The sequence below is a fragment of the Centroberyx affinis genome, unplaced genomic scaffold, assembly GCF_046629955.1.
Source record: "Centroberyx affinis isolate AG114_WGS23_722 - 3 ecotype Tasmania unplaced genomic scaffold, CSIRO-AGI_Caff_v1 ptg004626l_1, whole genome shotgun sequence".
NCBI lineage: Eukaryota > Metazoa > Chordata > Actinopteri > Beryciformes > Berycidae > Centroberyx > Centroberyx affinis.
In genome coordinates this window covers 53,607-81,068 of record NW_027282232.1, presented here as the reverse complement: position 1 = coordinate 81,068, position 27,462 = coordinate 53,607, and the positions used below count along the sequence as shown (strand labels likewise).

Here is a 27,462-nt window from a genome sequence, read left to right as displayed (position 1 = left end):
ACATATGGAAGAACATCTTTCCTTGTTCGTATACTGCACATATTGAAATCCCCCCCCCACCCCCCCCCCAAACAACAACGATATCGTCCATCGCGATGTTTCACTGTGGACATCGTCATATGCCAATTTGGTAGACATCGCCCAACCCTAGCACAGACCGTTTAATCTGAGCCACGGAGCTGACAGGTTGGGTTGTGAAAATGAAAGAAGAAACTAGACATTCTTTCCAATGTTCAACCCAATGTGAGTGATAAAACAATGTGTTCAAGTGAATTTAACTTGTTTCTATGAAGTAGCTCCGTTATGAGCGAAGCTAGGCTCCTGTATTTCTGCCTCTCCCACCATGTTGACATTCCAAAACAGCCCAATGGACAGAAATCTATCCGCCAATAATTCTGTCCGTTTTCCGACGGATCAGTGTGGCTGCAGCTAGTGGAATTCAACACACGCGCCGTGGGCCTGTACGGGATCTGTACTTGTTTATTAAAGCAATTACACTAACTAGGTTGGTCTCCAGAATTATTTTCTTCTGTCCATTTGGCTATTTATGACACAGCAGTGGTAGGTCACTTCTGAAGGTAAAATTTAACAGGACATGAGCTGATGCAGTTCTGCAGCTCTGCATGATTTTTAAGGGGTATGCTCCACAGTACTGATACAGAAGTTCTTCCTGATTGCTCTTATTTTTGCAGTTAGCAGAACTAGCAAAACTAAGATTAAGGGATTAGTTAAATGTCATTTTCATACATTTTCATCCTACTATTTGTGTTTTCCTAACAGAGTGAAGAAGGACGGAGATAGTTTCAATTGTGACAAACGGAACAAAGGGTAAGATGGCTAGCATGGCTACAAACAACAAGCTATTTGCACACCATGCAAAGTCTCACTCATTTCCTTTTACCACTTCTTTCTCCTCATCTTCCTCTCTCTAACACTTACACACTGTAATGACAGTGTTGGTAGTGAGTCCCAGTCTTCCTCTTTTGCTCTAAATTGAGCTTCTAGTCTCTTGTCTATTCCCCTGGTGGTACATCCACATGCACCATCCACTTACTTCTTGTGAAGGAAATTGTGCTAGCATCCCAGAAAACTAGCCTACTCCAGAATCCCAGTAGCTTAGCTCCAATCATAGAGTTGAAGATGGTCTTTGACTGCTATAACAACTTGATCGCTTTTCATTTAGAACATGATGATTACACCACGTTTGCCTTTTCCGTAGTCAATGGAAACAAAGTGGTGAAAACATTTTAAATTAAGGATGGGAGAGTTTAACTGACTAGTCATTTAAATGTGTCGTGCTAGTCAACGTCAAAATACACTAATCATTAAAACTAACTAGGACTAACTAACTGGCTCATCATTGTGAGATATAAAACTATGATTTTGTATTTAAAAGATACATAAATATAATGTTCATTGAAAAGTTATGGTTTATATTCATCCTAAACATGATAAAAATACAAACAATATTTGTCTCTTGGTAGAGGATCATGGTGAAGCTAGGGTGCAGGATAAACTGGAACACTTCACAAACAAGTCTTGTCTCCCCATTAGCGAGGATCCGCTAGTGTGGTGGAATGAGAGAAGCTACATCAGTTGACCTGGCGTTATTTGTGCTGCCTGCTACCCCAGTGCCTGCTGAGCATGTTTTTTCTGCTGCAGGCCTAATTGTCAAAAATGGACCATTCAAGTAAAAGACTGACAGACTTTTTGGAAGCTAAATCTATATGATTTGATCAGACAGGCCTACTTTTACTGACCTCAGCTATTGTTTCAGCTGAGCTGCCACAGCATTTAGGCAGTGCAATGTTGGGGCATTTTATGCACATTTTTCATCTTTAAATTGAGAAAATATTTTGTAGTGTTTACTCGTAATTTTTTATTTGATATATGTTACATAAAGTCGTCTTTACACAGAGCATCTAACCCGGACAAAAGCCAGGGCAGACCCAGCGTCAATTCGTATGTAAATATTTCAAGCTGGAGAACAGGTTAAAATAACCTGGTTCTGATCCAGCCCACTATCAAGGAGAAAAGCTGGAGTATGTCTTATGTGGAAATGAAAGCCAGAGAATATCAGGAACAAATACCATGGTGAACATCTCAGTGTTTCCCATACATAGGCTCATCTATGGCGCACCGCCATAACATTGGCGGCCAATTAAATATTGGTCAATGTATAGAAATTGATCTAAATTTATCTCTAATGGTGCGCCTAATGTGTACATCAGATCATGTGTGTCATTTGGCAGTGCAGACCAGTAGACCAGTAGCATTGTACTCAATCCGACAGACCCTCTGGTTGTGAAAATGAAAGTGAAACTTAAAATTCCACAATTTGCTCCAAACTCTACTGTGTTAGTAACAGTATTTGCAAAGAGTAACTTGATACTAGAGGTGCACTGATACTATCTGTAGTATCGGTATCGGCTCCGATCCGGCCACAAAGTACCCATACTCGGATCGGAAGATGAAGTTGTTCCGATACCAATACTTAATGACATGCGTAATGAACAATAGGCCTATTGTCGGTGGGATAGAAAAATCAACAATCCTCATAAAACATCTGAAGGCTTTGCACCATAAGGAGCACAAAGAGTTCACCACAGCTAAACAAGCTAGTGAGACTTAACTTAAGCACCAGCCAAGCAACGCAGCAAGCCGGGAAAACGCCACTGAAAGCGGCAGGAAAACAATGAAATCTATCTTGCTAGATGCGGTGGAACGGCGATTTGCTACTGCTATTTACAATTTACAATTTCCCATTTGGAAGACGCTTTTATCCAAAGCGGCGTACATATGAGATTGTAATACAACACAAGCAAGGATCTAGTCAGGAGTGCCATAAAAAAGTTCTGGTCCGACAGGACATAGGTGCTATGAGGCAATGCATAGAGTGCATAGAGGCAGATAAAATTTTTTTTAGATTACACAGTCCATCAGGTGAGAAGGTGTTCACTAAAGAGCTGGGTCTTTAGCATTTTCTTAAAGATTGAGAGGGACTCTGTGGATTGAAAGGAGTTTGGTAACTTGTTCCACCACCGAGGAACCACATAAGAGAAGAGTCTGGCTAGAGACTTAGGGCCTTGTGGTGGCAGCACCAGGCGCCGCTCCTTGGCAGAGCGTCGTGGGTGGGAGGTAACGTAGACCTGAATGAGGGAGTTCCGGTAGGTAGGAGCCGTTTTGGTTGCTGCTTTGTAGGCGAGCATTGACTTGAACTTGATGCGGGGCAGCAACTGGGAGCCAGTGGAGGGATATGAACAGTGTAGTGACCTGCTCTTTTGGGCTGGTTGAAGACCAGACGCGCTGCCGCGTTCTGGATCATCTGTAGAGGTTTGAGCGTACATGCTGGGAGCCCTGCCAGTAAGGAGTTGCAGTAGTCAAGGCGTGATATTACAAGCGCCTTTACCAGGAGTTGTGCTGCATGTTCAGACAGGTAGGGTCTGATCTTCCTGATGTTGTACAGGGCAAATCAACATGACCAAGCAACAGAAGCCACATGCTCCTTAAAAGTAAGTTGGTCATCAATCATGACACCCAAGTTTCTGGCAGACTTTGCGGGAATGAGCTGAGCTGATTCGAGCTGCATACTGATCTGTTGTTGTACAGAGGGACTGGCTGGGATGACAAGGAGCTCAGTCTTTGAAAGGTTAAGCTGAAGGTGCCGTTGCTTCATCCATGCTGAGATATTGGCGAGGCATGCCAGTATCTTTGCCGAGACTGTGGGATCTTCTGGCGGGAACGATAAGAAGAGCTGGGTGTCGTCAGCATATAAATGCTATGAGAAGCCATGTCAGCGGATGACTGCACCAAGTGAGGTGGTGTATATTGAAAAGAGAAGAGGTTCAAGCACTGACCCTTGAGGTACCCCTGTGGACAAGCAGTGGGATTTAGACACTTCCCCTCTCCAAGACACTCTAAAGGATCTTCCTGAGAGGTAGGACTCAAACTAGCGGAGAGCAGATCCTGAGAAGCCAAGCTCAGCGAGTGTAGAGAGGAGAATTTGGTGGTTAACTGTGTCAAAGGCAGCTGATAGGTCTAGCAGCATTAGAACAGAGGACTGACCAGCAGCTCTAGCTGATCGCAGTGTTTCCACTACAGACAAGAGCGCATTCTCAGTGGAGTGTCCGCGTTTGAAGCCAGACTGGTTAGGATCATACAGGTTGTTCTCAGAAAGGAATTCAGAGACTTGATTAAAGACTGTGCGCTCAAGAGTCTTGGAAAAGAAGGTGAGGAGTGAAACCGGCCTGTAATTTTCAACCTGAGATGGGTTGAGCGTAGGTTTCTTTAGCAGCGGGGTAACCCGAGCTTGCTTAAAAGCAGTGGGGAACACACCCGTTGTAAGTGAGGAGTTGATGATGTGCGTCACTGCAGGGATAAGTGTGGGTGAAATGGTCTGCAGGAGGTTGGAGGGTATGGAGTCCAACTGACAGGTAGTGGGACGAGAGTCAAGCAGAAGGTTGGAGACTTGCTCCTCGGTAAGATGGGAAAATGAGAGGAGTGAGGCCCTGTTAGCTGGAGGCGGCAGACTGAGCTGATCAGGCTCAGAGAACTGATTACTGATGGCGGAAACCTTATCAGTAAAGAAGGATGCGAAGAGAGTGAGAGTGAGTTAAAAGCTGAAAATAATTTCCGAGTGTTTTTGGCGCTGCTGATTTTCTCCTGATAATAAGTGATCTTTGCACTTTTTAAATGAGAGGAGAATGCTGATAAGAGAGACTGATAGTCACTGAGGTCAGTGGGATCTCTGGATTTGCGCCATTTCCTCTCAGCTGCTCTGAGCCCCACCCGTTGCTCTCTGATGACACCGGTGAGCCATGGACTAGGGGAGGTGTTACGAGCAGGTTTGGATGAGAGTGGGCAGAGATTGTTTAGAGAGGCAGCTAGCGAGGAGCAGAGTGTGTCTGTAGCCTCATTGACGTGGAGTGAGGAGAATTCATTATGAGGAGGCATGGTAGCCGAGACCTCTTTGGAGAGCTGAGCCGGTGTGAGGGACGGGAGGTTTCGTCGGAAGGAGACCATTTGCGGCAGAACATGAGGATGTTCCGGTAAGGAAACTGAATTGACTAAAGAAGTGGTCTGACAGATGCAAGGGGGTGGCAGTCAGATTTGCCATGGAGCAGTTTTGAGTCACAATCAGATCGAGTGTATTGCCCGCTTTGTGCGTGGGAGGGGTGGAGACCTGTTTGAGGTCAAATGAGGACAGAAGTGAAAGGAAGTCAACCCCTTGGGGTTTGTCAAGATGGATATTCATGTCCCCCATGACAATTAGTGGGGTGCCATCTTCAGGAATGGCTGAGAATAGCATGTCCAGTTCAACTACAAAGTTCCCCAGTAGCCCTGGTGGGCGATATATGACAACCACAAATAACAGGAGCAGTAACCATGATTGCATGGTATTCAAAGGAGGAGTTATTGCTAGGGATGGGTATCGTTAGGATTTTATTGATATCGATACTGATACTGCTTATCGATACCGATACTTATCGATACTCTTATTGATACTACTCTCCATAATTTGGTTCAAAAAATAAAGACATGACATGAAAAGATGTGAAAAGATTCAACAGTTATTTTATTATTACTTTTTTACATTGGCAAGCTCACCGATGATGTTTCTCTTCTCAACTTCATACCAAGCAGGTATGAGCGTGTTTGATAATGTGCCTCAGGAAGGGGGGTGGTAACTGGGGTTAAAGGGTAACTCCGGTATTTTTCAACCTGGACCCTATTTTCCCAACTTTTTGTGTCTAAGTAACTAATGGGGACAACAATTTTTGAAATTGGTCCAGTATTGAGCGAGATCGCTTCAGCCGGCAGCCGCGAAACAGGCTGCAATGTAATCCGACTGGGCAAATGCGAATCGTCAATGTATGTCCACTAAAAGTGCTTGTTTTTGCCACTGACAGGCTCAGATTGTTATTATAAGTGTCTGACAACATTATGGAAAGGACCCTACAGAGAAATAAAACGCTTGTCTTTACCTTTGGCTTGATCCGGTCTGTTTGTTATTGTGTGTAACCAAGTCAATCTCCTATTATAATCTATATACAATGATATATTTATTTATTATACTTATTTATTTAGACAATCTGTATGCCTTCCACCTACTCGGCCCATTACTGTCCTCTCCGGTGCTGCTGGATAAGGCCGCGTCCTCCTCATCCTCCTTCCCCGCCTTGAGATGCTCTGACCCCGGCCTCTGTTCGCTCCTCTCCCCGCTGTGACAGTCTCTCCACCGGGACCGGTTCGCCTCGTGTGCCCGGCAGCTCTCCGGTGTGCTCTCTGTTTCGGGACCCCCTCCCTCAGTCGCCTCAAAGAACGGGTCAAAACCCGACGGTAAGATCCCGTTCCACCCCACCGGGGAGAGGAGTGGGGAGGGCGGCTTGGGCACGGAGGGGCTGCCGTGGAAAGTCCGAAGGGCTCCGGCAAACGCTTGGGCGTGATAACGCGGACCGGGACCGCCATAAACCGCGCCACCATACAGAAAACAATCATTATTGGGATTGAAGATCCGCTCCGATGAGGGTGGGAGAGTCGGGTCTCTGAAAAAGCAGGACGGTGACAGGACAGCTCGCCTGGTAAAGGGACCATTTCCCTGGTGGAGGACACTGCTGCCGGGGCTCAGGGAAAGTAACAGTAGCCTTCATAGTCCGGTAATCTCCCCGCTGGATGGCTGTTATGGTCCCTTAATGTTGTGTCGTGGTTTTGTGTAGAGAGTTGGACCGACTTCTTGGCCCCGGTCTCGGTTAAAAACGGTGAATTAACGGAGCCAAAGTCAGACTTGGACACATAGTTGGTGCAGCTTGGTAAATACATGGTGCAGTGTAGTTTACTCTTTCTATAGGCTGGTGGTTTGTGTTTTTTAAGTGTAGGCTTTACTGTGAAATAGGCTATAAGCCTATAAGACTTGGTTATACACAATAACAAACAGACCAGATCAAGCGAAAGGTAAAGAAAAATGTTTAATTTCTCTGTAGGGTCCTTTCCATAATGTTGTCAGACACTTATAATAACAGTCTGAGCCTGTCAGTGGCAAAAACAAGCACTTTTAGTGGACGTACATTGACAGTTTCGCGGCTGCCGGCTGAAGCGCTGGACCAATTTCAAAAATTGTTGTCCCCATTAGTTACTTAGACACAAAAAGTTGGGAAAATAGGGTCCAGGTTGAAAAATACCGAAGTTACACTTTAAGGGCTGTGGTCATCTCCCTACAGGAAAATATTAACAACCATAAGCAATACAAAATTAGTTATCTCTGGTTGTCAGGACAGCTCGCACTAAGTTCAAACTTAGGCTACCTAGCAGTTAGCGATTTATGCTATGCTAGCTATTGGCTACCGAGCATGCCTAAACCAACTGGACTCCACTGTAGTGAAGGGCTGTAAATCTTTCATAATAAACTTGGCGACAGCCCTGTGACATTCTGCTGTTTTTCCTGTGTTATTTTCCCTCGTCTAGCAATGGAGGATGGGTTGGACTTGGGTGTCTGACTTCTGCTATCCACTGATGAAGCTGTGGCTGCTGCTTGACTGACGTTGTCTATGGGATTATTCAGGAACATAAATTAGAAGTGCTTAAAACCGATGCTAACTGTGTCCTGAGTTAATAACTACAGACTTATTTTTATAACGATAACGAGTGTTACCTTGACTTGATGAGGTCGAGACAGTCGCATTTTTAGTTTGGCAAATCCCATCAGCATTGGAGCCGGGAGGCTGCACTGAGGACGTAATGTTATGTGCAGCAGCCGCTTTGCTAAAGCAGTCAATCATGCTGCACTGCTTCAGATTTATAGAATGTTGGATTTGTAAGTGTTTCATGAGGTTGCTGGTTCTACTCCCTTTACACACAACTACCTTTGTACATATATTGCATTTAGCTGCATTTTCATTCAATTTAGTAAAGTGAGCCCACACTTTTGAACGTTTTGCTCTGTCGGCCATGACTGGAGAGCACAGAACGTAAACATGCAGTTGCGCAATGTCAAACGTAATCGCCTGACGCCGGCAGCTTCATGATCATTAGGGGACGGTTAGAATGAATTAATGTTACATAAATACCGATAGCAGCACCGTTTGTCCAGGAGCTTATCAATATTTCGGTACTGACCAGTCAGGAACCGGTACCAATTTAGTACCGGTTCTCTATACCCATCCCTGGTTATTGCTTAGAGGAGAAAGCTTAGTAAATGTCCAGTCTTTGGAAATGAGGGGCCCATACCACCTCCACGCCCAACGGAACGAGGTGTGTGGGAGAAAGTAGAGTCAGCTGAAAGCGCAGCTGGTGTGACTGTGTTTTCTGGATGGATCCAGGTTTTGGTCAGGGCTAGTATCTGAATGTCGGATAGGTTTGCAAGTGCTTGGATAAATTCTGTTTTATTTACAGCAGACTGAGGATTCCATAAGCCAAAGGAAAAAGCGGAGGAAGTAGATGAGGCTTTTCTGAGTAGAGGTTCACAGGATTGCGCTGTCTTTTATGACCGATGCGTTTTTTTAGGTTACCCTGGATGACAGGGATATATTGGTAGCACATGGTGAGTGAGAAGGCAGGCCAAGAGAGTGAATAAGAGTAACTTATCAGTGTCCTTGCTCAGTGGACTCGCACAGGTAGACGCGAAGGTCTTTACCCAATTAGGTCTTCACACAAGGACTGACATACAAGGGCTGACGCTTCCACTGACGCTACAGCGCAGCTTACATGTTTAAATACTAGGAAATGCCACAGCTGTGCCCATTGTGTCTTTTCATGACACAAATTGCCCACAGCTGTTGCCTGTATAGAATTTCATATTTAATGATCAGTCCCTTGCATAAGGAAATAAAATTTGTTAAATAAGCGACTTTATGAGCCAATTCGAAGTTGTAGGAGAGAGAATATTCAGTTCAGCCTCATAGCGGAGAAGAGCAGAATCCGACTGACGAGTTGGAAACACTATAACCTCTAGCCTATGTTATTCTGGCTATTATTTTTTCGATCATCTTATTTTTTCAAAAGGGGTGCAGCCAAGTAGCTGTGTGAAATGTGAAATGCTGCTGTTAGCAAAGAACCGTTTCCTCACATTCAAGTAGGTCATGGCCCATAACTTGTTTTATTAGTCCACATCATTTAATATTGTTAGTAGTAGCCTACCTTTTTTTTAGAAGATGTCTTGGCTATAGGCTGTTTTATTAGGCATATCGGCGTTATTCTTTATCTGTTCTCTATATAGTGCCACTAGATAGCATCAATGACCATTAATTGAAAAGTACTTGGATCGGTACTCGGATCGGTTCTGAAAAAATGGTATCGGTGCATCCCTACTTGATACTTTTTTATCGGACATTTATAACACTGCTCAACACTCAGGAAGTTAACATGAGTGCAGTGCAGAAACTTCATTACATATTTCCCCTGATTACCAGTTGGATTCCACTGGACACACCGCTCTCACTGTAGGTAAGGACAAGTAATCCTAAACAAACACCACCACAAGTAAATTATCAACCCTTTCCCTGGCATGACACTGACAGAATAGGAACTACAACAAACATCCACGACATATGGACTTGGAGGAACAGGCTCATCTGGCTCTCTGGCTGCATACTCATTCCTTCTCCAAAGCCAAAAAATATTTTGCTGCCAATCTGGCACCTAAATGGCAAGGAGTGGTTAGGCAGATTGGCCATTTGAACTATGAGGTAGTTCTGGAGGATAGAGGAGACGATAGGCGCATTGTGCACATCTCTTGCCTTAAACCTTGCTATTCAACTGTCCAAGATGTGGAGGAACAGCACTGCAGGTGCTTGTGGGACATATTTGAGGAGGAGACAAGAGGATGAAGACTTACTGGGTTTTCCTGACCTGAACCATGCCTCCCACTGCAGCTTCTCTATGAAGGGAAAGAATCAAAATGAGGACAACATACCCCCTCTGATTGAGAGTCATATCCTACAAGTCAGGAAGATGCTCATGAACGCATATTGGATGAATTTGAGATGCGTAACGCCTTACCCTTCGGCCGGCTGTCTCTAAGGAGAGGGGAGTTTGGCCATCTCCTAGTATATGTCACTAGCCATCACGATACATTATCCATCATCCTGCCTCTTCTCACCTACCTCCGAACACCCACTTATCTTGTCACCCAGCAATATGGCTCACGTCTCTATCATGGTGACTCAAGAAACCATCATGCATCTTGCATTGGCAAGTGAGTAGATTGGCCGTTTATAGTCTGCATTTGCTGTCTGGTTGCCTCAGTTGTGTTGGGTGCATGTGTCCTGGCTTCTGCCACCTTGATTGGCTGTAATTGACACATTTAGTACAACTTCATACTCCATGTTGCTTGTGTTTAGTCTGGTTCGTTAGCGGTAGCATTTTCCATTAGCTGCAGCTCATAGCATCAGAACAGTAAAATGTTGGATAGGCTATGTTCACAACAACAGCAATCCCCCAAACATCTGTTAACCCGAATTCTCACAATAACAAACTACTTAATAGTACAATGCTGTCATTAGGAATAACATAGAAACTAATGCTTGAGCTACAGTTAGCAGCAGTACTTTAACACATTCCAGCTGTATGGAGGGGGTGTCGCAAAGATGTCGCAAAGACGTTTGCAACAATGTATTTTTTTGGCACTACCACTAGGAGTAGCCAATATCATCAATTTTCTAATCCTACACATAGGGGCTTTAAAATTACTCAAACCGCTACAGTATGGAGCATTATTATTAAAGTCATACATTATTAGCTATAGACTACCTTAACATCAACCTCCTAAAGTTGTTTCTTCACTACTTACCTAAACCATGGAGCCTCCATGGTCGAAAATGGTAGCAACCCTTTCATGATTTAGGTTGTCACAGCCCTGTGACATTGATTTCTCCTTTCCTTCGACATTTTGGATTCTTCTGCCAGTGTGAATGGTGTGATGTCTGCAGGAATAGTTCTAACAAGGGTGTGGGTGGCAGCAAAAATACCTTTAAATATGAAAAATTATAGCTATTAGCCATAGAGAGAGCACATTTCAACAACGTTTTTCATATTGTCAATCTGAGTCAAACGAGTGTTAATCCTGTTAGGCACCATACGATTTAATTTAATGTTGGCTAAACTAGGATACATGTACATGCAAATGTTATCTACACCATGGGTCCAGACGTTTCCACAGTTTCTGGTTATAACATCTGGCCACAGGGACTACAGCTGAAAATTAGCGAGTTGGCTAACACTGGCAAATTTACCCTCGGGTCGATTAATGTGCACTGTCCCTGGTTAAAAATAAATAAATGAAATAAAAATGAAAGAGTGAGCCACCAATCAAAGTAGCTACTAGCTAGGTAGCAAGTTAGCCTTATGTTAACGTTTGCTACCTGCTGAAGATGTCCTAGCCACAGCTTCGTCTTCATCAGTCATGGACGACATTGAGGTCGGGGAAAGCGGTGGTGAAGCTTGTGTAGACAGTAACAGAAGGCTGAGAGGATTATGATGAGGCGACACTTGGCTGTGTTCCACCAGCACTCTTCTTCATGCAATCAAATATGGTACAACTCTTTGTTACTGGACCTTGCACTGGTTTTTTAGACCATGTACCTTGAGATATTGCCATCAATTTTGGTGAAATGAAGCCAGACTTTGGATCGTCTCTGGGACATTTTGTAGGTTCCTTAAGCAGAACTGCAGCAGCGGCAGGGTTAGATTAACTATTTAGGTATCGAACTTTGGCACCAAATGTCTCAGCATTTTTTGGTATTTGCTAGTACCAATGTAATTCGGTCACTGCCAAAAAACTGACCAATGGAAAAAATTAAGTGGCACTCTAGAGTCCTGACATATATATATATATATATCTGTGTGTGTATGTGTGTGCATACATACAGTATATCATTTATTTTATTTATTTATTTTCATTTTTGGTGGAGACACAAAATACTATAAATGCATGATTAAGAAATCTAGATTGGGAAATATCATGCCAATCAACCAGTCAACAAAGGGATTTTTTTTTTTCAGTTGTAGTTGTGATTGTTGATCACGACATAGAGTGTCGCCTGCTGTATGCATGCCACTGTGGCATACCGTATTAAATTCACACCTCTATTCACATTAAAAAAGTGAAGCTTTGAAGAATATCCCAGCTTCTTTTCATGTATGAAGCTGTCTGAATGTCTGCTTTTGTCAGCAGTACCATTTCTGTGAAACATCCAAAATCTTGGTGGGAAAGTGGATGAGGAACCCCCCCCCCCCCCCTCAACCAGAGCTGCTGATGTGCCCTCGAGCAAAGCAGTTGAACCCCTCAATTTGGTGGCCCGTGAGCAGTCATTAGCTAGTCATAAACAGAGTATATCTGCTTAGCTGTTGTAATGTCATCTGTTGTCTTAATGTTCAAAATTGAGGCTACTGCCTCCATATAATCAATGTTGCTGTTGAAGTCATTGGGCCTCATTCAATGTGTGTATGATCAGATTTGATCTTAGTGTACTTACGAATGTTTACACAAACACTTTGACATTCATCAGTTTGTTTCTTTGGTATGATCAAAGTCTATATGTGGTTGGAAACATCCATGAGGGCAGATAAACTAAAGAGATTTCTACTTATAAAGTTTTATTCTTTATGCATAGTCACTTAAGTAATTACAGACCTCATATTAACAACAAAACGTGTTTCAATCCATTTGTAAACCTACTCATAATAAGCATATTAACAAAGTTAGGCCTATATGAACAAGTTCAAAGGAACTCTATTCATTTGGAAACATGTTTAGCTAATTGATCTAAGTGATTGATTATGATACAAATCAAGACTAGTCCACCGAACTCAAGGAGAAGCCAGGCCAACCATAATTTCTACCATTATTTTATTAGACCGATAAAGTGATTGATTATGATATAAAGACGCACAAGCACGCAGCCAACCCAGAGAATGACGCATTTGCTGTTATTGGAGCAGCCTTAAGGACCATAATATATCAAATTCCCATATTCTGCAGTAGAGCAGACTCAAATGTGAGATTTCCATGCTATTGTTGGCCTGCCAGACATCATAGGAGCAATAGACTGTAGGCTACATGTGCACATCAAAGCACAGTCTTCAAAAGCATTTCCCTATTTATATCGCAAACAATACCACTCCAAAGCATTCGATTCATCTGTGACAACAACCTTAACCTCCTAAATGTGGTTTCCTGCTGGCCAGGAGAGACCCATTTGTGATGTAGAACAGCAGTGTGGTCATGCGTTTTGACCAGGGTGCTGCTGGTAAGGAGTAGGGTTAGGGTTAGTAGTAGTAGTAGTGACCACAAATGACTGAATAGAAATTAAATGGACCACAAGGCTGATGACCAACTCTTAGTATGGAAGGCCATTGGCCAACATTATTAAGGTCTGAACTTACCATCTCATGGAGACGCTGCTTGAATCAAACCAGTGTCCAACTCCGCTGATGACTGGACACCTGACAGCGCAGTCTCTCCTATTATTCCCCTAATCCTTTTGATAGATGCCCTTCATCTATAGCTAATAAACTGCACTGATACTGAATAGGCCCATTGTCCTTATCATCTCAGTTGTATTTTTCATCCATCTTGTGCATGTTCCTCACTCGCCAGTCAAATTGTGCTTGTCTGTCTTCTAGGGGTGTAACGGTTCAGAAAACTCACGGTTCGGTTCATATCACGGTTTTGGGGTCACGTTTTCGCTTCGGTTCGGTATATACAGTATATCTGGTGCACTGGGGAGGGGAAGTACAATTGCAAATTCCAATTTATGCAGTGTATTTATTTTAAAAAAAGTTTGCCTGAATGAAAACTTTTTTTCACTGAAAATTAAAGTCCAGTATAAATCAACAGACTTTTTTTTCAAAAGAAAATACTCCTCTTTGTTATTAAAACATAAAATATCCCTGCATTGTAGGCTATGTAGGCCAACATCAACATTAAGTATTATTCTTGTATTCTCTTATATTCTCAATATATAGGCTATTATCAATAAAGGATCCCATTAACAATTAAAATCCCATTTTAAACGGTGCAAACAAATAACTAAAGACGGTGGGGTTGAAAAAAAACCTGACCCGCGCATCACTACCCCCAAGGTTTTGGTTATTGCTCCGTGCCTATCTGAACTCGCACTGAGAGATTGCTTAAAAGCTGCGGGAAGAGCAAGTTGTTTTGGTCCTACCGGCTCTCCTCCTCCTCTCCTGTGCTGCCAGTGTGATTGAGTGACGTCGGGCTCTTCTGCGGCGCATCGCCACGGAAACCACAAAATCAAAAGTTGGTCAATGTGATGCTCTCTAATGTGTGCATCACGTCATGTCTGTCATTTGGCGATTCACAGACCAGCAGAGCAGTAGCATTGTAGTCAATCTGACAAGAGCCTGAAAGTGAAACTTAAAATTCCACAATTTGCTCCATATTCGCTCCAGCTGTGATGTCATCGTAGATTGACATGTAATCTGAGAACTGATTGGACAGATACTCTCCAGGGAGATCGGACCCACATGGGGAGTGGGGAGACACAGAACCGAATGAACCGCGGCACGCATGCGCAACCTGAACTGTGGGTGGCGAACCGAACAGTTCGGATTTTTTCCGGGAACCGTTTCACCCCTACTGTCTTCCATGGTAGCTAGGGGTACTGATTCATTTGTTCAGTGTCTCTGTTCAATGTACATCTATTGTGTGTGTCTTCATTTTGTCTTTTGTGTGTTTGGTCCTGGTTTGGTGTGTACCCTGTATATGTGTCCTATGTATTTGTATTTCAGTAGTGGTAGTGCAAAGCCCTGGATGGATAGCCTGGACCCTGAAACCCTGTACGCGTCTCCAGAGCAGCCTGGGCAGCTCGAGCTCCCCTTCCCTGCCCCGGAAGTCCCCAACATGGCACAGGGGGGGTAAGAACCCTTCGGCTTGCTCTATATTATCCCCTGTTATCACTGGGGGCAGGGGGTAAGGACCCACTGACTGACTCCCATCCATTACCTTAGCCCCTCTTAACACATGCATGATGTAGGCCAGGACCCACTGACCACTTCCTTTCCGTCCTCCTATCTTGGTTTCCCTCCCTCTGGTGTAGGCCTGTAATATATGTTTCCTTAGAGGAAAAAAAAAGGTTGGCAATCCAAACTATATGCTTACATCATTTCAGTATTTTTTTTTTTTCAATGAAGCATTCCAAGGTGGTATTTAGAGTTTATGAAATCTGTTTTAATTCTTCGGCGTTCTCTATTGTTTTTGTGGTGTTTTTTTATTGTTATTTTTTATTATTTGCCTCAAAGACCCCTAAGGTCTGCCTGGAAAGTGTTTGAGCTATTTTTTTAGTGGGTACCACTATTGTTTTGCTACTGATTTAGTAGTGGTTCAAGCACTTAGTGCTACTCAATAACAAATTGTTTTACTTTTTCCTCAACAATTTAACTAAAATGTAAAGTTTCTGTGGTATTTCACATTGGTGCCTTAAACCCAGATGTCCTCATTCTCTCTGCTATTTCTGCAAAATGGAAAACGGAAAGGAGGGAATTTGGGAGATTACCAGAGAAGTAATGCTGGAACGGTTTCATACTACAACACAAAATCAAGGTGGAGCTTGTTTGTAGAACTTACAGGACTCCTGTGGTTGTGGAAAATGGAAAAAAGTCATGGAATTTCAAAGTTATTTTATCCAGATTGGGAAAAGTTATAGAAAATTATATATATGTTATTGAAATCTGTCCATAATTATTTTCCACATATTTTCCACATTCTACATCAGATCCACAAACCTTTTGTCCTGGGGCATGCAATTTGGCTATTTAGCAAAAAATACAAGCATTTGAACATGGATGATGGAATAATGATGGTATGTACAGTATCTGTTGATCTGAAAGCACATATAGCTAACTTCTTTCATGAAAGGTCAGTTGGCTTCTGTCCTGGGTGCCTCCAGTTCAGGTTTGATATCAAACCCTGAGACAAATATAGGTCTTGCACAAAAGACCATGCTTAAAGGAATAGTTCACTTAAAAATTTGGTCACTATCTACTCACCCTCATGTGAGTTGAAACACTGAAGCTTGTATGTCAATATAACGCACAGCGAGTTAGCTGGTGCAGCTCCATCCATGCATGAAATGTACTCTGCAAAAAAGACTGATTGTGTTGTACAGTGTACCCGTACTGAAAAATTACTTCAATACCAGATTTGAGAAACTGTACAATACTAGTTTTTCCAGAACGGTATGCGTTTCACATCCTTATACTATCATCAATTTGCATTAAATTCCATACTTCTACATATAATCATTGTATGTTCAATATAATTAGCTGGACCTGATTAACTTCAGCAAACCTAAACTGTACTGTTCCTAAATTTAAATACCCATTCCTCAATATACAGTATTTGAGCTTTTTACACCACCAAAGTAGACATATTCCTTTATTCTATAGTTTGAATGACACTTGACTCCTTGCCCTGAAGAGAGATAATAAATGTCATGTCACATTGTTGGTCTGCTCTGTTATCCTTTACTCTGTCATTGGGCTATTGATCACTGTCAGTCAGGCACATAGTCTCTTAGAAGTCCAAGAACCACTCTGGTTTATCCAGAAGAGTATAAAATCAGTAGGGCTTACTTTGGCCTCATACCTCTCTTGTTGTAGCAGTTACTTGTGCTATTTGACACGTTGGTTATGAAATCAATGTGGGCTTCTACCTTTTTCAGGGTTGCTATAACCTGTTATGAGTTCTGTCAGGCATCTCTGTGAAATGATAAATATATCAAAACTGCCTTAGTGTAATGTCAATCATGTAATTGCTCGTTTTTAGCCCCGCAACAGCAGGGGCTCTATGGAGGGTATGGTCAGTCGGTCGGTCTGTTCACCACTTTATGGGTCACATGGCCTGCAGGGAGTCAGACTGCAGGCTCTCAAGTGAGAGACCCGAGTTTGATTCCCGGCAGAGCCGCTTCCACAAAATTCAACGTCGCGGGGCTGTTGGACTCTTAGCCTTGTTAAGCCTGTAGCTTGTCCTGTTTAGGGGAGCAGGGGATGTCACTGTGTTAACAGTGGTAATAACCAGTGGGCATAATGGCGGTAGTATCGGAAGTAGTGACCGGTGGTAGTTGGCCTGTTGTTGTTGTGACAAGCAGACCAAGCTGGCCGGTAGTCAGAGATGGGCTCTGTTCATACCTACCTGTTCATACTGGATATCCCACTTGTTGTTCTGCACTGGACTGTATGGCCTGGAGTTCCTCTCACATCCTACGTGTGTGTTTGGGATACATAAAGGCCACAGCCACTGTCATTTGACATTGGCTCCCTTCCCACTTATTTTCCACACACACAATCACACACACAGATCAGTACAGCCTGTAGGACAACAGGGCTAACGTAGCCCCCCCCAGGCCGGAACCTAATTGTGAACTCCTGGTTTGGCTAGTCCAGGGATTAGCCGCTGGCTGTGGAGAGCCATTCACTCCCCCATTCATTCCCCCTGTCCACTGGGCCTTATCACCATCAATCTGACACCCCGTTTATCTGACACTGCAGCGAGATCTGCTGGCCTAGGAGAAACGTTCACAAAGAGGCTGAACCATCAGCACTTTCATTGTGGGACCCACTATGGACACCGCTCCCACTGGCCCCTCTGTGATCCCATCGTCCCGCTCTCTCCATGATCTCTATTGCAGTTGTTACTCCCAGTCTCAGAACCTGGAGGCCCAACCCAACGGCTAGTCACTTTTTGTCTGTGACCTTGTACTCTTTTTCCACTCAAAAGAAAACATTTTTGTCAGATTTTGTTTGCATTTGTTTTCCATGTGTGAGGGTTCTTTGGAGTGTTCTCCATGTGGATTGGTTTATTGGTTTACAGTGTCTTTCTCTGCCTTGTGTGCACTGTTCGCTGCCTCACTGCTCCATTCTTGACGGACCTATTCACAAGCGCATGATCTGGAGTTTACCAGCACCGTCTGATCACCGTTGTCTGTTCAACATAATTGTCTAACAACTAAACAAGCGTACCTGACCATCATGGCGTCTTTTAAACTGGATTTTCTACCCGAGATGATGGTTGACCATTGCTCTTTGAATTCTAGTCCTGTGTAAGTAGCTCTTTTGGGTGAATCTTTGTTGTGAGTATTGCATCTTGTTGTCCTGCATTTCTGGGAGTCAAATTGATTGGACAGTGTCAGGCTCACAATTGATAGGTTATCAGGGCTTTACTGTGAGTTTGTAACCATTTGATCTAGAGTAGAGTGAATTAATGATGAGCAGCTCTGTTGCAGAGTGTCATGGTTGCCACTGGCCTAAGCTTGACAGCTGCCCCATTCTTGATCATTCATTTTTTGTCTGGAGTTTATTATGTCCACAGACTGCCGACGCATGTATTAGTGTTGTTCATGTGTATAGTCAGATTCTGTCTGAAATGGGTCTTATGGTTTAATTCTAATACTTATTTAATTATTATATTTGTGCAATGACATACCTAAAACAAGAGGTAAACTATCATTAATGAATTTGGCCTGTTTTGAGTTGGCCTGACCTGGTCTAGACCACTGTTTACCTTCCTGGCACAGTACACAATGTTGGAGTTGAGTTTAGCCTGCACTCATGTGCAATACTTGTCACTTGTGTTTGTGCTGGTTAAACAGTAGAAAGTAGATTTATCTGTTTGAGAGCCAGCCATTTAAAAAAGTGTGATGTGAACCTTGTTCAAAACGCTTAAATTGTCCCTTTGCTGAAGGTACACAGTGAGATTGAAAGTTAGGTGTAGGCCACATGGCAACTATTCAGTTACTTTGTGCTGAAGATGTTCAGGTTGAGTTGAATTTACAGGAAATGTTGCAGAGCTCTGTTTAACAAGCTGTGACTGGTAGGGAGATGTTGGCTGCTGGTGTTCACATTGGTCTCCCAATGTGAGTTTCACTAAAAGAGTTGTAGAATCTGATTGTCATTTTAAGTTGGGACAGTTTAAACTTTGATATCATAGACTCACATATCAAAGATATCACAAAGTTATCTTTTAGCACCTTTGCAACATTGCAAAAAATTTAATTATGGCCGATGTTGAAACTCTTGTACATGCATTAGTTTTGTCAAGACTCGATTACTGTAATGTCCTGTTTCTTGGCTTACTGAACTCTAGTATTAACAAGGCTAAGAGTCTAACAGCCCTGACACACACACACACACACACACGCTTCCACACATTTTGTGGAAGCGTCCTGCCAGGAATCGACCAGAGGTCTCCCGATTGAGAGTCTGTAATCTAACTCCATGCGGCACACTTTCACCCATGTGACCAAAAAAAACCCCTTCCACCTGTACAAAACGCTGCTGCTAGAATATTAACTAAAACATGAAAATTCTATCACATTACACCCATTTTGACCTGTCTTCACTGACTCCCAATTCAAGCCAGATCTGACTTCTAAGTGCGGCTGCTAACGTATAAAGCTACACAGGCTCGCACCATCATATTTATCTGACCTTAATGTCCCTTACGTACCCCCTTTTGCCGTCTGATCACAGGACGCTGGTTATCTTACTGTCCCGGGAATCAAGAAGAAATCAGCAGGCAGCAGCATGTTGTCCTGTCGAGCTCCCAATCTTTGGAATCAACTTCTTCTTGCGATTTAGGTTGCTAACTTTTTGGAAATCTTCAAATCCAAACTCAAAACCTATCTATTCTCACTGTCATATAACCAACCCTAGCCCTGTCCAGCTAGGTACTGACACAATCTCCTCTCTTACTTTAGTTTAGACATCATTAATATAGGAACTAGCTGTTGGGAACCTAGTCTAGGGCTGCCTTCTGGTCTGTCTGGTCTGGTCTGCGCCATTTTGTCTGTATTAGTGTGTGCGTGGTTTAATATGTCTTCTCAAAGTGTGTGGATCGTGCTTAGTATGGATGTTTATCTTTCCTCTCTTGCAGACTCCTGTTACATGCAGTGATTTTACCTGCCAGTGAATGTGGTTGCTGGCCCTAGCTTTTGTGGATGCCGACACAGGCCTAGTTGGCCGAAATCTCATCTTTGTGCAACATCATGTTTCTCTTAATCTTATTTGCTTTCTTATCTCATTGTCATTTTCAACTGCTGTTTTGTGTTACATGCTTTGTTTTGTTTACTTTTATGTATGTTGTAAGTATGTTGACATAGAAATAGGCTTAACTAATGGCCTCATTACCATAACTTATGTTTAATATATCATGATGATTGTGGTGGTACATTAGGCAGCTCCAGTACCTCTTGTTTTTGCCGGGCCTCTGGGACCAGCCTAGAAGAGTAGAAGTAGCAAACCGACTGACTACCCATTGTTGAAAGTTGCGCGAGAAGTGGCATCAAGACCTTCACAGTTATGGTGGTACACGTGATATTGTGTTGTTTGCACTGAAGGCCCATTCACACCTAGTGCGACAACTATAAAGATAACTACAAACTATAACGACACACTATTGCTCAAGCATTCACACTACAATGCTATCATTGGTGCTGAATATTCAGAGAAAAAATGGAGCATGATTACTTTTCCAACGTGTTTTTATTTTTCTCACTCTCGAAAGTAAATCACGACATAGCTGAAGCATTTGGAACATGAATTGTAGCAAAAGCGGGAGGAGCTGGCAGAAACAATAATGCTCTTTTACGGCGCTTTCATATTGTGCTTTGAGAGAGCTAGTGGTAGTCACCAAGTGAAGCTGGTCATTTCTTTGACTCTGAACACCACATCTACTGTGGATCAAAGAGGCTAATCTCCATGCTGAGAGAAACACCTGTAGCTTCACTGTGGCTAAACCGGTTTTCAAAAGGCTACTCATTACCTTCCGGTCATAGCGATTAAAAAGATAGGATAATAATGCATTTGCCCTCGGCAGATCAAAGACATGATGCTATTTTGGGAGCGGCTGTGGCTCAGCAGGTAGAGCTGGTCGTCCACTGATCAGAAGGTCGCTGGTTCGATCCCCGGCTCCTCCAGTCCGCATGTCGAAGTGTCCTTGGGCAAGACACTGAACCCCAAATTGCTCCCGATGGTTACGCCAGCACCCTGCATGGTAGCTTGCCGCCATCGGTGTATGAATGTATGTGTGAATGGGTGAATGTAGGCATATTGTAAAGCTCTTTGGATAAAAGCGCTAGGCCTATATATATGCAGTCCATTAAATGCAGTCAATTTTGTTAGTTAGCAAGATAACTAGCAAATACTCTAGTTAGCGAGTATGTCCAAGTCAGTAAACATGCTTTACTGCTAATCCACTAATAGTTATAGTTGTAACAATTTAAATCTTGTTATAGTTATAATTATCTTTATAGTTATCGTTCTAGATGTGAATGGGCCTTTAAAATTGTGCCAAGTGCCACTTATATAGTATATCACTACAACGCAGAGGGCACTAGCCTACAGCACACGTGTTATACTAGGGTGCGAAAGCCATGAGGAGGCGAGACATCAATGGCCCTGCTTGCACTAGGTCAACCTAGTCTTGTTCTTTTCAGGCATTTGTGGTCTTACACACTGTGGTTTACGTAGTTATACATGGTGGATGGTAGACTTCCATTCTACCTTAATGCACATGTGGTTTCATGGCCATGCCTTGTTCTCTTTTTGAAAACCTGTATAAATGATCATAGTATTACCTTTGTAATCCACTAAAGTTTGCATGTCTTTGGCTTAGACTGTGTCGAGTTAAGCTTTTTAGAGATCGAAGCAATGGCTATAGATGCAGTATTCAACTGAGCATGACCAATAGCAGCCATACTTGTCTAGTCTTTTCTCTCTTCCTCTTTCTCTGACTAATTTCTTTTACGTTGTCATCATTTCAGCATCAGCCACATAACAAATACACACAGCATGCTGCAGACATGGTGGAACTGGAATCACTCCAGACCAACATGTTTGATTATTACTACATCTAATTCACCTTTCTATCTCCCTTTTCCTCCTTGTCTCCCTCCTTCCATCTTCCTCCTCCCCTTCCCAGTGGAAAGAAGATGAACGGGTCCCTGGACCACCCGGACCAACCAGACATGGATGCCATCAAGATGTTTGTGGGCCAGATCCCACGTTCCTGGGCAGAGGAGCAGCTTCGTGAGCTCTTTGAGCCTTATGGAGCCGTCTACGAGATCAACGTCCTCCGAGACCGCAGCCAGAACCCACCACAGAGCAAAGGTCAACTTGTAGTGACAGACACACATACAGAGAAGAGGTGATATAGTACGATCACAAAAAAGAACAGGATGCCAGACAGTAGAGGCAATGTAATCATTGCAATCATCACCTTCCATGTCATGTAGAAGTGTAGGCCCACACACACACATCTTCTGCACTTAAAGTCTATCAGTACTTGATGAGTCAGATATGTGATAACCAGTATCTCTGTCCATCCCCCACAGGTTGTTGTTTTATAACATACTACACTCGCAAATCAGCTTTGGAAGCACAGAATGCACTTCACAACATGAAGATTCTGCCAGGGGTAGGTAGCAACCTCCTAAAGCTGGCCTTTCAATGGACCACTGGTTCATACTCCTACTTAGTTGTAAAAGATAATACTTTTTTGTATTTATCTGGTAATGTCAACGTCCATATATTGTGTCTGATTAAAAGAATAAAAAGGCAAAAATACAAAATAGGTGAGTTGACATATAGCGAGTCAGACGGCATCTAGCATACCTGGTTCTAATACAAAACCTCCTTAAAAACGATGGCATTACTGCCCTTTTGCATCATGACAAGTCGTGACTTTCATACAAGTTGAGTAATGACTAGCTATGGTGCTGGGATACCATTCGATTGCCTATTACTGTAATGCATCACACAACACTGACTTGCAAAGTGTTACTTTAGAAGTGCTAATGTGTTGTCTTGTTCAGATGCACCATCCTATCCAGATGAAGCCTGCTGACAGCGAGAAAACCAATGGTGAGAATTTTGTCCCATTTACATTGATCCTCTCACCTTTAATACTACCATGTGTACTAGGGGTGTAACGGTTCAGAAAACTCACAGTTCAGTTCATATCACGGTTTAGGGGTCACCGTTTCGGTTCGGTGTGTATATATATCTGGGGCACTGGGGAGGGGAAATACAATTGCAAATTGCAATTTACACAATGTATTTATTTAAATAATCTTAAGTTTGCCTGAATTAAAACTTTTTACACTGAAAATGATTAAGTCCAGTATAACAAAATCAACCGACTTTATTTCAAAAGTAAATACTCCTCTTAACATAAGAGGACATAACATAAAATATCCCTGCATTGTAGGATATGTAGGCCAACATCAACATAAAGCAACATAAAATGCAACCTTCAGTGGCTTTACTCTAGGGCATCAACATAAAATGCAACTTAAATCATGTACTGAAATCTTCGATTGAAGATAATATTGAGAATGAACGGGCGGGTTCGGATGTTGATGTGTTGGATCGGGCGTCGTGGGTTGAAAAAAACCTGACCCGCGCATCACTACCCCCAAGGTTTTGGTTATTGCTCTGTGCCTATCTGAACTCGCACTGAGCGATTGCTTAAAAGCTGCGGGAAGAGCAAGTTCTTTTGGTCCTACCGGCTCTCCTCCTCCTCTCCTCTTGCTGCGTGTGTGACTACAGAGTGACGTCGGGCTCTCCGCGGCAATAGCACGGAAGCCACAAAATCAAAAGTTGGTCAATGTATAGAAATTTATCCAAATCGATCTCTAATGCGCCAATGTGCGCATCACGTCATGTCTGTCATTTGGCGATGCACAGACCAGCAGAGCAGTAGCAATGTAGTCAATCTGACAAGAGGTTGAAAGTAAGAAACTTAAAATTCCACAATTTGCTCCATACTCGCTCCAGCTGTGATGTCATCGTAGATTGATATGTAATTCTGACAACTGATTGGACAGATACTCTCCAGGCAGATAGGACGCACATGGGGAGTGGGGGACACAGAACCAAATGAACCGTGACACGCATGCGCGTACCAAACCGTGGGTGGATTTTTTCCGGGAACCGTTTCACCCCTAATGTGTACACCTTCACCAGTGTTCGATAGGACTGGAACTGTTCACAAAAGTCAAGATGCAGAATGGTTTTAGTGGGGTGGGGGATCTAAATTTGCTTTTTGTGTAGTTAGTGTTTACTTTTCAATTTAACATTTTCACTTCACAAATGGATAGAGGTATTACTAATAGTATAAAACATTATTGATATAACACAATTTTGGGAGCCATCTTCAAGCCACTATCTGATTAAAGGTGATCACCAGCTATTTTAAAAATGTAAGATTATTCAGAATAATAGAAATTTACAATTTAAATAAAATAAATCTGAATCGCTTATGTGAACAAATTCTTATAACACAGGGAAACGGTGCCATACTTTTCTGTGCTATTTGGTTTTCCAGTGTACATAGTTTGAGAGCACCACCAGCCGCCTTCTGTCCTTGGCTGAGGAGATGATGCCATGACATCTGACCTGGCAATGCCCTCCATCTGTTCCAACTCCTCGTTTGTATATTCCAGTTCAAAAGACACAGCCGTATATCACCACCAAAACGATCTTCATCACTACTGTCACTAGATCTACCGTGTTCTGCCATGACTTCTGACCATGTAAACAAATGTAAAGCAAGCCAGGCACACACAGTAAATGCTGGCATGGATTAATTTCTTTTGACAGCACTCACAAACTATGAATAGTGGAAAACCAAATAATTCAGAAATGTATGGCATTGCTCTCATGTTACAAAAGGTTATTGTTCACCTAAGATACATTATGATTGTGACAGAATGTTTTAGATTGTAAATTTTGTTGGAATTCTATACCCCATTCATTCTCCCACTGGAAGCCAATTGCTTTATACTATGACGATGTGGCCAGCTCGTGATTTTGCTGTGCATTCTCAATGAATGCACAAGCATGAGCAGGAGGCAGTGTTTCTTCTGAATAATAACATTTTTAAAATGGCTGGTGTACCCCTTTAATTTTCAAAAAGCTGTTGGATGATTTCAGTCTGGTGGGGAAAAATGTCCATGCCTAAGCAAAGCTACTTGCTGTGAAGCTGCATAGAGCTGTGCTTCTGTAGCCCAACTTAATGGAACTAACTGTACAAAATGGATACTTTCAGTAGGCTAGTATCAAAGCCCACTCTGTGGGATGATTTCACCAGTTAGGAAAGTAATGACATGCACCCACAGTAAATGGCTTACTTTTGCAAATTACTAACCATGATGAAACATACAGTATGTACATGTTGACTGTACCATCATAGAAATGAGCACCATTTGACTTGACATAGAGCAGGTGTGTGTGTTGATGTTGTGTTGTCTTGAATGCAGCGGTGGAGGACAGGAAGCTGTTCATTGGAATGATCTCCAAGAAGTGTAATGAGAATGACATCCGGCTGATGTTCTCACCCTACGGCCAAATAGAGGAGTGCAGGATACTCCGAGGCCCTGATGGACTCAGCCGTGGTGAGGCAGATTCAGCTCATCAACACACACACACACACACACACACAGGATCCTGTTGGGATGTGATGAAGTCAGCCGTGGCGATACAGGTTCATGGTCCTACGCTATCCCTTATTTTCTGAATGAAGTATTCAGGATAAATTCAGCCTAAGGCATTTTTATTTCAATTCCAGTGTGATTGGAGTTTTTGCTCATTTCCTGTATTCCTTTACTGCTTTACATCACCATAGATCGTTTTCCAGTGCTTTTATTACTATATGAGATATTTGCTATTTCTCCATCGTATCAGTTGTTAAAAGTAAATGCTTTCAAATTAATGCTGTCTGAATATTACAAGATACTCCCAGTAAAGTAGAGGGCAGGTCCTAATGTTACCGCAGAGAACATTAGCTGTTGGTTGAAACTTTTATTTTGGAGAGGAAAACACGGAAATATGAGAAGCAGAAAGCAGAAGTAAGATACATCCTCCTGTCTCGTCTCGGCTCTCGTGGTGTTCCCAAATGCACACATTAATATGAAATGTTGAACAGAACCTTTTTCAGAATGTAATAGTCTACAGCCTGATATTACCTTTCTTATGCAAACCTAGAAAATGAAATTACCTACCATCTCGGCTAACAAAGATGCCCCAAATAAGAAGACATGGATGTGACGATAAAGTTTGTAAGCCACCATGTTTTTGAGGGATTATTTAGTGGCAGAGATTTCCATTTCTTCCTGTCTTCCTCATCAGATGATGAAAGTATTAAAACACGCACAAGTCTGAGACAATTAAATAATGACACACTTTGACGTACTTCTGGCTACAGTATGGCCATACTGGCCAAAGTACAAGCAAGGAAGCACTCTGTAAGCAACATATCACCTTGAGGAGGTTGCAGCTTTAATGTAAACTGGCTCCAAGATGATGTTATGGATAGCACCAGGCCCGACCCCACGCAAGGTGTTTGGCAAAGACTGCAAAAAGAAATAAACTTTGGTCGTGTACTTCATTATCCAGCTAGCCCAGAGGACACAAGGGATTAGATTATGATGCACACATTTCCCACACTATAAGCAATACTATTTAGTTTCAGAACTACATTGATGACACAAACTTATTGTGATTCGTCTTTCAACTGCTTCTTTGTGAGTTATCAAGTTCAGAGATTACACTGCCCCTGAATTCATAACCATATTTGACCCTTAGTACAACCAAGAGAAATTGAAAGGGAATTAGGCCACTGGGAAAGCAAGGCTGGAAATATTGATCAGTACATCAATCTATAACAGTGATTACACTTTGCCATTTTTTTTCCATTCATCTTACTTCAAAGCTGAGTGTTTGATGTGACTCACCTCGCGGCCAAAGAGAGTCAAGTATTCAACATAGCCCTTGTATAAATATATTAAAATAGAATGATGCACAATGCCTCAAAATACAGGACAAATTGTAGGAATATTTTAATTTATGGCCATATGTGGTCCAGGTCAGGTTTGACCAGGTACTAAAATTAAATCTGTCCTCCATTAATGACTATTCATTTCAGAGATTTATGTTTACACACATTTTTCAAATTTTTATACATGATTTATACATGGTTGCATAAAAATCATTTTGCACTGTACAGTATGTACAGTATAACACAGTATAACACAGTAATATAAAAAAAATGCCTCTGATCTTTCTGATATAGGTCTATAACTTAATTTCACTGTAGTACAATCACATTGAGAAGAACAAAACAAGCATGTGTTCTTCATTGCAGAAAATTGTGCATTTTGAGTTGAATGTTACTTTACAAAAACTGCAAGATGCTTGAAAACACTGACAAAGCGCATTGAAGTTTGAAAAGTGCTTGAATTTTACTGAAAATACGTCTGAACCTTTATATATGGTCTTTCTCCCATGCAGGTTGTGCTTTTGTGACGTTCACAGCCAGACAAATGGCCCAGTCAGCCATCAAGTCCATGCACCAGTCACAGACCATGGAGGTGAACTTAGGAGTCCCTGTAGCATGTATATCAGCAATTACAAGCAAAATGAATAGAACTGAATAGCAGTTCTATTCATAGT

At 42.4% G+C, this 27,462-nt stretch overlaps 1 protein-coding gene across 6 annotated transcripts in view; it reads left to right on the top strand.

Annotated features, from left to right (window-relative positions):
* Nucleotides 1-782: 782 nt before the first annotated feature.
* Nucleotides 783-27,462, top strand: part of celf1 (cugbp, Elav-like family member 1) — a 40,510-nt gene continuing 13,830 nt past the window's right edge. For all 6 annotated transcript variants that reach the window (XM_071544656.1, XM_071544655.1, XM_071544654.1 and 3 more), the window contains exons 1-7: nucleotides 783-828; nucleotides 14,746-14,871; nucleotides 21,932-22,119; nucleotides 22,344-22,426; nucleotides 22,824-22,872; nucleotides 25,272-25,406; nucleotides 27,301-27,380. In XM_071544656.1, coding sequence (XP_071400757.1) covers nucleotides 14,768-14,871; nucleotides 21,932-22,119; nucleotides 22,344-22,426; nucleotides 22,824-22,872; nucleotides 25,272-25,406; nucleotides 27,301-27,380 — 639 coding nt within the window. In that variant the 5' untranslated portion in view covers nucleotides 783-828; nucleotides 14,746-14,767. The remainder of the gene's footprint in view (nucleotides 829-14,745; nucleotides 14,872-21,931; nucleotides 22,120-22,343; nucleotides 22,427-22,823; nucleotides 22,873-25,271; nucleotides 25,407-27,300; nucleotides 27,381-27,462) is intronic.